General features: G+C 42.6%; 2 protein-coding genes across 16 annotated transcripts in view; one reads left to right on the plus strand and one right to left on the minus strand.

Moving 5' to 3' along the window:
* SLC6A6 (solute carrier family 6 member 6) overlaps positions 1-14,042 on the minus strand; it is a 58,732-nt gene that overhangs the window by 44,101 nt on the left and 589 nt on the right. For 2 of the 9 annotated variants that reach the window (XM_075158852.1, XM_075158851.1), the window contains exons 2-3: positions 9,877-9,912; positions 7,296-7,361 (exon numbers count right to left, since the gene is read on the minus strand). In XM_075158852.1, coding sequence (XP_075014953.1) covers positions 7,296-7,350 — 55 coding nt within the window. In that variant the 5' untranslated portion in view covers positions 7,351-7,361; positions 9,877-9,912. Of the gene's footprint in view, positions 1-2,840; positions 2,898-7,295; positions 7,362-9,876; positions 9,913-10,298; positions 10,460-13,788; positions 13,835-14,042 lie in introns of those variants that run through there. The other 7 variants (XM_075158855.1, XM_075158853.1, XM_075158847.1 and 4 more) reach the window with 6 other exon arrangements.
* The window catches only part of LOC142086181 (uncharacterized), a 29,432-nt gene continuing 26,872 nt past the window's right edge, over positions 11,483-14,042 (plus strand). For 5 of the 7 annotated variants that reach the window (XR_012674995.1, XR_012674991.1, XM_075158857.1 and 2 more), the window contains exon 1: positions 11,483-13,791. Coding sequence is in view for 3 of the 7 variants with exons in the window: in XM_075158857.1 (XP_075014958.1) it covers positions 13,717-13,791 (75 nt within the window). In the remaining 4 variants the exon portion in view is untranslated. Of the gene's footprint in view, positions 13,792-13,949; positions 13,965-14,042 lie in introns of those variants that run through there. The other 2 variants (XR_012674994.1, XR_012674990.1) reach the window with 1 other exon arrangement.

Genomic DNA, 14,042 nt, shown 5'->3' on the forward strand with positions numbered 1-14,042 from the left:
CGCAGGCTACAGGTACTTGCTTTTCTGTTGGCTTTTGCAGGTAAGCATCCCCAAATACAGCATGACAATATATTAACAGCCTGAGTATTTTTCTCGATCTCTTATCTTTTCAAACAAACACCAGCTGATGGTTTTCATTGCAGGTTGCTTTTATAGTCCTAGCTTGACTACTGTAAACTTAACCTACTCCTGTTGATCAGTTCAGAGATACAGTTCATAAAGCTGAACAGTTGAGGATCTTTCTTAGTGCAATTTCTTCTAAGCGAACATGCTTACACTAGATACCAATGTGGCACATTAACCTTTAATATCCGAAGCTGTTTTCATCATGACTACAATTGTTTTTCATGACCTTTTTTGTGTGTGCAAAAGCTAATTACAGACAGGTGGGAAACTGTTTGCAGTTCTACCATAAATGATGGTACGTGACAAACAGCTGAGATAGCCATAAAAACAACCCCGTATGTAACCTAATGGTAGAAAGCGAGAGAACTTCCTTTGGTTTACTTTTCTGGATTTTTATAAGGAAGTGATATCCGTAAAAGAGCTACATGAACATAGTTTTGCAGAAGCAGAAACCTAGGTGATTCCAAGTCAGATGTATTGCTTTAAATTCCTCATGTGAATATTATCTGTCTATTAAATTTGACTTGTAATCTACAGCTTGTGTACTGCAGGAAGAGTGAAGGAGAAGGGACCTTCAACCCTACTAAGCAACAGTATGTTCTGCTACTATATTCCCTCTACGTGGCACACCACCGTTTTCACATTTGAAAGAGCAACCCCCTACATCGTTTAAGGAGGATCTGTATGAGGAGAGAGAATTGTCATGGTTATGGAAGAGGGAGGGCAGCAATCACTAGAAAAAGTATATGAAAGCAAGTCTGTCCTGTTAAATCTGGATTTTAGAACCCTGCCAAATCTGGATTTTAGAATCCTGCCTTGCATAAAAAGGGACAGAAAAACCTTTTGGTTGCTCGTATTTAGTCTTTCCTGAATTCACTACGGTAGCCCCATTTGTAAACTTTTACTTTTGACAGAGCCTGATGGGAAATAAGGTGTTTGCATATGCAATATACTTCTTGCTGATAGAGGAGAGATATGGAGAAAAATCACCTTATCCTGGCAGACTTGAAAGAGCAACCCTGTAAAACTATTCCTGTATTTCTTTTTCTTAGCAATTGGGAGTTTCTTAATTTTTTTTCTGAAATAGCTAGATCATTGTTGAAAACTCCCTAGACTGATACGGTGAATCTGAGTGTGGTTTTGCTTTCCTTCAGCACAATTAAAATAATGTTATTATGACAAAGGGCATTTTTTAGCTAGCATATGGGCCAACCCATGAAAATTTGCTACCCTATAGAGCTCGCAGACGCCCCTCTGCACGTCCGAAGCTCTTTGGCAGACAGCTGCAGGGCTGGGAAGGCGTTTGGCTGAGGAGCAGATGCTCTGTGCAGCATTAACTCCCTCACGTGGTTACAGCCGCGTGAGGAAACCAGCACGTAACGGCAGAGCGAGGGCAGTTGGTGACTCACTAAATCCTAAATACCCCAAAGCTCTCTTCAAGGCTGGTAGAGAATGGGATTTGTAACTGAAAGGGAAAAGCGGTGATCTTTACTTTTTAAATACTTATCGTCCTGACATAAGTATGCATCAAACTCTTCAACTGATAACTTCAATTGGCACTTAATGAACATTTGGAGAGATCTCAAGGGAAATCCTGGTAAAAATTCCAAATAATTTCAGAAATACCCAAATTTCACCTACTAATCTCATCTGAGGTTACCATTTACATCTTGATTCTGATCGCACGTGAGTAAAACCACTGAAACTTCACTGATCTTCAGGAGGTCACTCCTGTTCTATGCTGGTATGAACGAGAGTGACTCAACGGGGAGTGAGGAGTTAAGGACACAACTGCACAACCGCTGAATCAGAACGGGAACTGGGTATTAAACAGAACCATAAAATAATTTAGGTTAAAAGGGACTTCTGGAGGTCACGTAGCCCAGCCTCTTGCTCAAAGAAGGGCCAACAGCAAAATCAGACTGGGTTGCTGATGGCCTTATCTGGTCAAGCTCTGAAAATCTCCAAGAGTGGAGACTGTACAATCTCAGAGCAACCTGTCCCACTGCTTCACTCCTCTCAGAGTGAACAATTTTTTCTTATAACCAATCTGAATTTCCCTATCGGACAAAGAAAGAAGATGAGGAGGAAAAGGGAGAAGAGGATTAACACAAAATGACAAGACAATACCGAACGGAAGCTCAATCTTCATATTCTGATACTGCACGCATACAATACAAGCAGTTGGAAAGGAAAAGATACAGAGGGTGTGTGCAGTGAGTGACAAATGGGTAAGCTCCAGGTTAAATACAAAATAAGCAACAGTCCCTGGTGGCAGCGTATCAGACGATACTCATTTTATTGTCAGAACAAAAAACATATTCCTTTAAGAAAACCAAACAAAAAGCCCTACTGAATGCTACAATGCATGCCAAGCAATTATTGCTTTCCACAATGTGTCCCTATGACTCACTGTGCCACAATAAATTGGCATATGGTGCTCATTCAGGGTATATAACTCACACATTCGCAATAGCTCTAAAGAGCTAATAGTTACTTGGACTGTAGTTAATTTGGGGGGTTTTTAATTTCCCCATGGCAATGCAATAAATGTCATGCTTATTATTGTATTATTATTATTTAAAAAAAATAATAAAATAATGTTTTTAGTGGCAGGCAAGTGTCATAAACGCCTGAAATCTCTTGTTTGGTAGGGAAATCAATTCAGACAATCTCTGGCATGCGAACGCACATAAATAATTGGTAAATACTACCTGTGGTCTTCTGGGTCCAGATTTGCCTGATGCCAAGAGCAATCAACTCCTTTTTGGCTGCAAAGGATAGGAGGGCACTCAATACCTTGCAGAAGGCACTCAGTACCTGGCAAAAATCAAGCTTTCTGTGTGCCAGCACCCCATGAAAGAGCAAACCCTGCAGCGCACATGACAGAAATGGTTCTCTTCTCTTATGAGGGAAGGCAACCTCCTAGAGAGACACAGAACCAGCTCTCTATAAGGTGCCGAATGCTCTCCCTGCCTGGGAAAGGTGCACTTCCTATGCTTACCCCGCTTAAAAAACAGCTCTAACTCTCTTATCGAAGGAGGAAAAAAAAAATAACAAAGCATCCGTCTTTCAGTGAGTCTGCCCAAGAGCAGAAATAGACTGGAAATCCAGTTTTTATCATTAATAAGACATCAGAGATGCTTAAAAGCAGGGATCGAGCAGCGGCAGAAGAAACTATGTGCGATTACAAGAAAATTCTTCTCCTGTAATCAAGATTACTCAAATGAGCCTGGGCTACATCATGACTTGTGAGTACTACCAAGAGAATATGGCTTCAGAGTGCTAATGGAGCTTTCTATCGTACTGAGATGATTTAATGGGGGTGGGAATCCTATATAGACAAGGTCTACGTAACACCTGTATACATTTGAAATAAGTCCACTGAAGCCAGTGCTATTCATTAGCAAAAGTGGATCAGTAAGATAGAAGTGGACCACTGGGATTTTGCCCACATAGGGACTCAGAGCTAGAGCAGAAGTGCCACGGGTTTCAAGGTCAGCAGGACTGATTCCTGAAAAAGGGGGGTCTGACTTTGATCCTGTTTATACAATGATAAAGCAATAGCAATGCTACTGGAATCAACAAAGCTATGCTGCGGTAAATCAGTTGAGAATTAGATCCTTGTATGTCTTTGCAGCTAATTTCACAGATATTAAACAACACTAATGTCTCAAAGTGTGACTTGGAAGGAAAAACATAAATAAACATCTCAGCCTACACCTCTATTGCTCCCTGATCCCCGAGGAGGCAATTATTCCCCTGCTGATGTTCTGCACAGGCCAAATACAATGATTGCCAATACAAATATTTGTTCCTGGATTTTTGTTTTATAAAATGTAAATTTGGACTGTGTGGCCTCGGGTGTTTTCTTCAGTGCTTAACACAACAGGTTCCAAACAGCGACCACGGAAATATGGCCATGACCTCAGCACGAACGGCAATGCTGAATAATGACCTGCTCTGCCTATTTCCTCACCGTGAATCTCCTGAACTATTTAATTGTGTGGAAGACAGTTGAAATTGTACCTGAATTAAGACTGCCAGGGTCTGACCTGCGCTCTTTTACTGTTATTCTCTAGAGTCTTTGCTACTGCTCACAAAATATTCTCCACCTCCTCAGAAATATCTTTGATTTACTAAATCATTATGTTTGTTGCATCTCACTTACCTACCTTCCTCAAGGAATGTACAGAAAGTGCAAAAGTACATAAAAATTAAGTATAGCTCAGACCTTTTTCCAATCAAAAGTGCTATTCATCCATGCAGAAATGTCAAAGTCTTCATTTCACCCAAGGAGATAAAACCAGCGGTTAGGTAATAACCACCTTCTCCACAACACAAAGACCCTCCCTCCAGAGAAGGAAATGCTGCCTTGGTCCAGATCCCATACGCTCGTTCTCTTGTTGGTTAATTCATGACAGTGTTAGCTAGATTTTCATTATAGGGTATTATTTGTAGCTGCTGTTTTCATGAAGCAGCTGTAATAAACAAGTGAGATTTATGTTCCTTTTTAAATTGTTTGAAATAATTAGGCTTGTTAAATTTAGACTCTGAAAGAACCTACTGATTTCTCTACTTTTTAAAATAAATATGGAAGCTACAAAGCGATCTACCACCACCACTCAGGCTTGGGCCAGAACAGTATGCACTCCATATACTATCCAAAATGTGTTCTGGATGAGGAAATAATCTAAGTTCTCCAAACAATCTTTTAAAAGTAAATGATGGTTGTGCTGAATTGTTTTAACAACCACACTGTGTGTTATTCCTCTCCAGCCTAAACTCAGAAAAGACTTCTTTTTATTCCTATTCTGGTCGATACAGGTGCAAACTGGCACCCTGGATCTGGATCACGCTGGCAAGTTCAAAACTGAGACCCAGATCCAGATCAGATTTGACTGATCAGAAGTTGACTTCCTAGCTTGACGATTTATACCGCATCCAACTATTATAAAAGCCCTGACCCATGCCAGGCATTCAAACACCAAACGTGGAGCTTGTGGTTTGCTCTCATCTCCGCATCATTTACTTTTTCCACTCATTCCCCCTCAACCACAGCTTGCTGCATTAACAGTCCAGATATTTATTTAAAATAAGTAAACACGATGCCCTCCCCAACTCAATTTGGCCATTTCACAGGTACTGCTGCATTTCAGAACCTGATCCAACAAACCTGCTTCATGACAGCACCGAACAAACATCCTCTAAAAAGCTTTTCACTCATAGGTTTGGGTTTTTTTTGTTTGTTTGGTCAGTCTTGTGATTCATCAGCCTTACAGTATTTTTCTTGGTGCAGTTACCACCATCCTGGCAGTCCAGGTTTCCTCAGTGCAATGGGAAAGACAAGATATGAAATAGCAGGGGCCATGACAGAAGTTAGCCTTAATGGTTCTACAAGAGGGGACGGATGTTGAGCGGACGTTCAGCTGACGACAACACCAGAAGAAGTGAGGAAAAGATGATCTGCTGTGGGAAAGACCGCATTGTGCCATGCATAGAAGAGATACAGGAACAATATACTAACAAGAAAAGATACAAAATGAAGAAAAGGAGAAGGCTAAACCTGTCAGTTTTTACATTATGAACTTTTATAACTAGAGGAAGGAAAAGTTAGGGAAGGTATGCAAACAAGAATGATGGAGCTGGGAAAGGAGTCTGGAGTAATGTGCAGAAGACAGTTGTAATAGGTATCAAAATACAAAATTGTAAGTATTTCTTTGCTCTACATATGATAAAACAGTAACAACTTCTATGTAAATGATAAAATCCCAAGGCATTAAAATAAATACATAGGCATACCATCTTAAATCAGTCCTGGATAAAATAAGTAAGTGGCATGCAATGGGATGGGGATTTAGTGCTAGGAAGTATAAAGCCCTACATCTCAGGAGAGCAGTGACATTGCCTGAGGAGCAGCTAGCTGCAAAGCCGTGAATCCAAGAAAGACCTAAAGGTGATTGCAGGTGAGATTAGCCAAGTAATAGAGCTCCTCTGTGTGATGCTACTGAGTGATGCAGGAGAAGGGTCAAAGGCTAAGCTATTTCTGGATGTGTACACATGAAGGGATGATATGGAAATCTAAAGCAAATGCTATGTCAAAACAACCACAGTGGATATAGTATGAGCTGTTCAAGTCTCCACAGATTAGAAAGGAGATAGAAAAATTAAAGGAAATACAAATAAGGACAATAAAAATGATCTGAGAGAGTAAGAGAGCTAAATTAATATGGTCTATAAATGTAAAGACTCCTGGGCTGAGATCCAGCTACAAATACCTTCAAGGTACTGTGTGTAGAGGAATCTAGCTCAAAAGATAGGCGGACAAGAAGCAATTGCTTGAATTTAGGAATGGAAAAATTCAGGATATATACTAAGAAAAAGTTATTTGAAGAGACACATCTGCTCAACAGGGCAGACTCCCAAGGCGGTAGCCAGGGCACACTCACTGTATGCAACTGAGAACAGGCTGAATAAGGAAGGGGCTCTGGGAAACGCTGCAGTCACAGCTTTCTACAGTCCGAAGAGATCACCACAGTCCAACTTACTCATCTTTTAGTCTCTTTCTTTATGGATTATCTGAAAGACTGCTCCTCTATTTAAAAAAAACTAACACCCAAACCTATATATCTGCGTAGTGACAATACACTCACACCAGAGCTCAGAAATGGGGGTGTGCAGCACTCCCATGTGCCACGCAGGTAACGGCAAACCTAACTCTCTTCTGGCTACTCAGCGGTGTGTGCAACCTGAGCCTGCGGGGTGCCGGGCAGGACAGTGTCAGCAGGACAAAAACTGCTGACCCAACCGGCAGATTATTCTGAGTATCTCAACACCAAGGTCAAAGGCTGAAGTGGGAACTACCTCATGTGATACTCGTGGTCTTCCCCAGCCTCGTGTTAAGAGATCCTGCACGGAAGCTTTTAATGTCACTGCATAAATTATGTACTTTGATTTATGATTAGCTGAAAACCAACACTAGCAGTATTTAACAATCCTCAGGAGCTCTAAAATACACTTGCATTAAGAAAATAAAATAAAAATCCCAAAACATTTGCAACAGGCCTTACAATTTTCAATGACAAATGGGTATACACAAACGTGAGGAATATAAAACCCAAGTACCATTACACCCCCCCTTAAACATATCCCATCCCAACTGCACTCACCAATCGGGACTTCTGTCCCCTCCTCAATGTAGATGGGCAGTGGTGATTCCTCCATAGGATGAGGCACTGATGGAAAGTAATGAATTGTGGTAGTATTTGTCGCAAAGTGACTACAATAAGATGGTCCCTTTCTTATCATTACAACTACATATGGCTGGTTACTGTCACAAAGAGTCCTTTCTCAAAGTGGTCACCTCCTGTCACGGTGACCGGTCCAAGTCACAGTCCTGAAGGGTTAATCCCACCGAGCACTCACCGCCACAGGAGTCAACCCCCTCTGAACGGGGCCCGGGAGAGGTCCCTGTCCTGGATGCTTCGTGATCCTGCCATTTCGCTATAGCCTTGCTATTCCCATCCCCGGAGCTTAACTCTCTGTTGGAAACTCACACAGTTGAAGAAGCCAAGGGGAGCCAATGCACAGACAGGCACAAATAGAGTTATTGAGTCAAAGTCATAATATTTCATGCACAGAACCAGAAGACAGAGGCTCTGATGCTCAAAGCTTGCCGTTAGCTGTTGAAAAGCCACAGCAGGTGATGGAAGGCTGCACCGCAAATGGCCTCTGGACCACAAACTTTTCATTACTCATTCATTTTGGAGTAGATGTATTGGAGTTAGGAGGCTCCCAATTATTTGTTTGTGATACTGAAATCTCCAGACGAAACTCTTAGATCTGTGCTGCACGCTTATTCTGCAGTTTCCAGACACCATACAGTCACTGCTGTAGGGTTCGTCTCTTTGGGTTCTTCTCTATTTGGGAGCTTCTTCCATTAAAGGTGGTTTTGTTGCACTATTTCCCATTTTAAATCTCTGGGAAGCATGTGCTTCACAGGCTTTTCAAGAGGTTTGAATTTCCTACACTAGAATGAAATAATAATGGACTACAAATGTTGAAAATGGTCATAATCAAAAGCCTTCTGGAATTTTTCCTTCTCCGTTACCTTTTAAAAATGATGATTTACTTTCTCAAAGATACAAACTCCTAAGCTAGTCTCAGCTAGGATTCCAGCTGCAGGGCAGGAGGTTTCTTTAATCCTTTGTGGGGTGTCTTTCACTAACTACTGGCTTTTTTTTTTTTTTTTTGAAAGATTGTCTTATGATATCCATAAAACCAGCCAAAGAACACTTGTAGCTTAAAGCTATTAAATAAAGCGTCTTACAATGTTTCTGCTAGAAACACAACCAGAATAAAGAGTGTTTTCAACAGATGCTTGACTAGCAACGGGCTTAATATAAACCCCACACTGGTGCTTTGCAGGATGCAAAGGGCTGCCAGTTCCCTGCCTTTACCTACGCCCACCCCTCGCTCACGTGGAAGATGAAGGGAAGCACAGGGGAGAGGAAGAGCAGAACACGGTTGCCTACAGAACTACGGTACAAGCCACAGAAATCATGGTCTACCGGGGCGCCTTGCGCAAGCCACTTTTATCTAGAAGCTGAACTAACATTCCAGCTCAACAATAGCAAAAAACATTTGTTACCACACGGCGGTTTGCTACATATTAACCAGCAGTTGCTACGCAAGCATAATGGAGTGCTGCAATTCCGAGATATATGTTATTTTTCAAAAAAAAAAAAAAAAAAAATGCTGACTTATGGGAATTCAGCCTGAGGTGAGCGCTCGTGGGCTTGCCATGCCACTGGACGCAGTACATGCTTGGAAGTTATGCAAAGCGGGCCCTGCATTGGGAACAATGCAGTCATTTTCCTTGCTAAGCTAATTTTGCATTAAGGCAATGAGAGTCTTCATCTATGCAGCCCCTTAAAACATTTAATCAGATTTATTTACTAGAAAGAAATACCAGAGTAGAGCTTCCTATACTACTCAAGAGTTCTCAAATCTGAGATCTGCAAGCAAACCAGGTCACTAGACGCTGTGGAAAAAACTGTTGTATTTTTATGACATGCAGCTTTCTTGGTCCCATGAAGAATACTGTACCGGGCTCACCCAGACCGAGCAGCCAGTCTGCAACTAAATGCTTTCACAAAACATTTGCAACAGTATTCACCAATGGCTGGTGGCACTTACGCTCATTTTAATGGGTATCGGCATAGGTTGTAGAAGAGGCCTGAAATACCTATACGCTATTTGAGGCCAAATACGCGTATACACACTCTCTCTTACCCACATGTATACATGCACACAAACAAATGGCTCTATAGGCAGAACTTGGATTTTGTAGGATCCAAGGCAGAGAAGCTGACTCTTCTCACAGGGTTTGGGATTCAGGGACTCTGGGGTGCTAAAACGAGCTCTCACTTACAGGTCTCCTCCACTTTGGGCAAACCACTTTAGTATTATCCCTCCAGGATTTACACACCAACTTTACAGGCATGCTGCTTAAATGTCTGCAAAGTGCTTTGCAATGATTTCTAAATCCTGCAGTGATATGCACAGAAGAACTGTACAGGTAGATTTAAGATAACAGTTGCTGAGCATTATTACTGTATAACTACAACCTATTTTTACATGCTCTATACTTGATTTCTATGAACAGATGGTAAATGTTCAGTATTTGAACATTTTAATGAGCTTTATAACCCTTTTGTAATTTCATAAACAAGCATAAATAACACTTACATGAAGAAGAGTCTCTCCTGAATGGATTTTCTCTTCCTGTTTGGAAAAAAAAGAGAAAAAGAAAAAGCAAAAAAAATATTTTAAAGGGAAAAAATGGGTCTAGCAAGATAAGTCAGACATGTTTCAATGTTATCATGCATAGTGTTTTCTGAACTTCGCCAGTATGAACTTATATTTTGAAGAACATCAAGTCACTGAACGTAGTATCAATGCCAAAACAGGACATCATTTCTCACCTGTTACATTCTACGTAAAACATAACAGAAAATTTGACTATATCCGTCTCAAGAGCAAGGAAATTACACTGCAGCAGTGAAATAAAATGCAAATGCCATGTGATCTGAAGCAAAAAAGGAAGAACTTTTAACTACATTCCAGCTCACTGATAACCCTGTGGTTCCATGTATGGGTTGCTCTCTTACCTAGGGCAGCCTATCTACACCGACACCCTGAAGCAGGGCACTCCTGCTGCGTTTTGGCACAGTGTAATCGTTTTTCCACGCCAGCGCTCAAGCACCAACTGCATTCAAACCCAGGTCAGGCAGCCACAGCAGCAAAGGCGTTCTCCAAGGCTGCGACCATTCTGGGTGACAGAGAACCACAACAGGAAACCCAGTAACTGCTAAAATGCACGAGCCTTCCCAACAGCCCGTGGGTCTTAACAGCCACCCTCCTGCGGCCCCGTGCCACCCGCCCTGCTGCCTCCCACCTAAAGCTCGCTGGCAGGACGAGGATTTGATGCACGCTCCCCTTCCACCAACCCAGCTGGTGGGTTTGGTGGATGCTCATGGAGCAGGGTTTAGGGTCGCCACTGAGCGACTTTTTGCTGGTGTAAATCTAGACACATAGAAAAAACCAAGAGAGAGACTGATATAAATACAGAAGATGCTGTAGGACACCAGCCAGAGTTTCAGAGTCACCGACTGGCATCATGGTAGCCCTTCCAATGGCAGTTTTAGGGAAAAAAAAGGACAATGAAGAGTGGCAGTTTCACTTAATTTCTATCATGTTATATTATATCAGTATTAGCTAGTCTGTAAGCAATTTAAAGGGTATTGCCTAGAGTTTACGTGCCTTGGGATGATACTCGGCCAGTACAAATCAATTAAATCCTTGGCACTACAACAGCTGAGGATTCAAGTAAATATGCATGTATGGAAGAAATGCAACAAATGCTAAATCACTGCATTTTCATCCTCATGCTTTTCTTCCGAATGCCAAGGACCCAATCCTGCAAGCAGCCCCCCCCACAGTGGCATTAGAATAAACCTGAGTTCTCTGTACGGAGTACTTAGAGGACCGCACTCAGGATTACTTTAAAAACATAATCCTAACCCATTCTGGTCACGTAAATTAAATTAGTGATGAGAAGAAGTCGAAGGCACGAATCCTACTGGGTAATCTATTCAAAGCTGCACTTCTTAAATGATCTACAATTTATTAGTATGATCAATCAAATAAGCATTACTTGCAAAAGGCTTTAACTACCACGGCCTTACCATCCATTTTTATGTGTTGTAATATGGTTAAATTTAAAAGAACCAAATCAGCATAATCTTTTCAGAATCATTTGTCAGCATGATTAAAAGTCTGGGTTGGGCACCACTGTAGAGACTCCCCTTACTGGTGCAACTGGCAATGCTGCCATATGGGCACTGGGGCAACGTTGCCCTACTGCCTGTTGGGGCAAAACTATAGGGCACTGGAAAGAAGTAGCAGAATTAAAATAATAGGGGGTTGCTGCCGAGTCTTGAGGTCCATTGATGAAAATCCTGGGAGCATCACTGCCTGGGAAACATGGCAGCCTGCTGAAGGGCTTGTGCCTGAGAGTCTCTTCGGAAACACCCAGCCCACAGGGCTTGGCTAGAAGCCACTAAGATGTAGCTCAGCCTTGGTTAGGCAGGGTATTGATTTAAGGAAAAGTCATTGAAATATTTGCAACAATTAGCTGTAAGACAAGATCCTCCCTGAGGCTTTACAAACAGGACCGCGCTCAGGCACGGGAGGTTTCCCAACCACCGTGCAGCAAGAGTAAGCCAATCTAAAGTGTCTTCATCTTTTTCCATGACAATATTGCACCTCTTTTCATACGGCATTTCACACAGACTGAAGCCTCCTGCCACAGCCCAAACATTTCACCCCCGGCATTTAAGAAACCTCCAGGCAACCCACCCAAAAGCTACAAATTAGTGACTACCAACAATGAGTAGTCTGCCAAATTTTGCTCCTGGTTACAGCAAAGTAAAATAAAATACGGATTTGAAGCATTCCAAATTTCTACTGGATTCTAGACCAATATCCCTACACTAACAGACAAAAAACCCCAGGATTTTGATCTAGCACCCCCAAGCATGCAACCACCTTCTCGGTACCTCCAAATATCACAGTGCCATCTGCACTCTCCTGCTTATTGCAAAGTATGGCAGAAAAGAACCCTAACACCGCACAGTAAAAGAAGCAGGTTAATAAATTACAGCAAGAAGCCCTTTTCCTCTCCCGGCCCGCCCGCAGGCTGGCGGTCTGGGTCGCGCCCCACCCGCGGGGCAGCGCTGGGACCCCACGGAGAGGGAAAGGTGTCTGTCGCCCCCCAGTGGGTGCAGCCTCAAAGCAGCCCAAAGCGTGAGAGAGGTGCGAAAGGGAAGGAACAGAGAAGGTGAGACGCAGGCAAATAAAGAGAAGAGAAAAAAAAAAAAATATGCAAAGCAGAGAAGAGACAGTTGAAGAGGAAACACGAAGATGCTATCTCTGAAAGTGCCAAAAATAAAGTTTCCAACGTCAGTCTAACCAGGGCAACAAAGACATCCTCCCGCCACACTCGTGCTTCAGCCTCAGCTTACTCTGGGCAAGGGACACCGTCACGCTGCTGGCTGCCTCGACTGCTCACACGTTTTGCTTTAAAAAAACCCAACGATGTTCAGGGGAATCTTTCTGTGATACTCGAGCAAAGGTAGGCAATGCCAAAAAGCAGTCAGCTCGCCCAAATGCAGACCCAGAGGTAAACACCCGGCTGTCAAAAACCATCAGGGTTTTCACCGAAGCCTCTCCCCTCCAAATTCCACAGCAGCAGGTTCTAATGGGCTGATTTACCCTCAAACCCAAAGCTGTAAAATCTAAACCGGTAGCAACTGTCGTCCGAGCCCCGAATTACACAGCTGATGACATGTCCCCTGATCAGGGCTGCCTCACTTTTTTGCTAGTCCAAAACTCGAAACGTTTTGACATTCAAGCAATAAAAAAAAAATTGCAGTTACCAAAATAGCACTATCAACGTAACCAGCTCCTCTCGGCACATTTTCTTAATGCCTTTCCCAATACGGTTAAAAAAATGGGAACTAACCAAAAAACTCCATCTTTACACCTTGGCACAAACCGTGCTGGAATACGTGTGAGGTTGTATTTCTTAGTGTTTATCTGAATCCTTTCCCACTACTTTTTTTCATCGGTGCTTTCCTTTAAACGTAGCTCTTATTAAACAACAAAAATCAGCTTTTACAATTTTTAAATACAAAGTTTTGCCACTCTCAGAGCTGCCTAAGGAAAACACAGCTTGCCTTCCGTTTCATAAATAACACATACTCTGCACATTTCTTCGCCTGTGTGAAATAAATTCTCCCATGTTCTTATATGGAAACCTTGCGAGTCCTCCCACATGCCTCCTGTTACAATATCAGGCAGAGATGGGCATTCATTATCTTAAAGCCAGCGGGTGAATTCTGGATCCAAGTTACCCTCAGACGAACCCAGAATTATCGTCCCTTCGCACCAAGCTGAGCTCGGTAACCTGCCCTGTGCAGTCCCTGCGTTTTTCTCCCAAACCCCAATCACAACTTTGATTTCGGCATGCCAAGGATCAACAAAATAAAAAGAAAACGAGGGGGAAAAAAGGAAGCAGCAGCCAGCGGTATTACCCACCAGGTAGGCCCATTAGCATCAGATGTAGCATTGCCTGTACCAGCCTCTTCACTTGAGGTTAGCGCACGGCAGCCAGAAAAAATACAGCGGGGAGGGGTGGGAAGGAGAGAGAAGAAGGGCAAAAATAGCCGGGGAGAGAAGCGTGCTCCGTAGATGTGCTGGAGGGCCGCCAGCAAGTGGGTAATTGCTGCAAACTGTTATCGCGAAAAAAAGTTAACGCAAGGTGGGGGGGATGGGGGGGATGAAAATAACCG

Source organism: Calonectris borealis, chromosome 10 (genome assembly GCF_964195595.1).
Source record: "Calonectris borealis chromosome 10, bCalBor7.hap1.2, whole genome shotgun sequence".
Taxonomy (NCBI): Eukaryota; Metazoa; Chordata; class Aves; order Procellariiformes; family Procellariidae; genus Calonectris; species Calonectris borealis.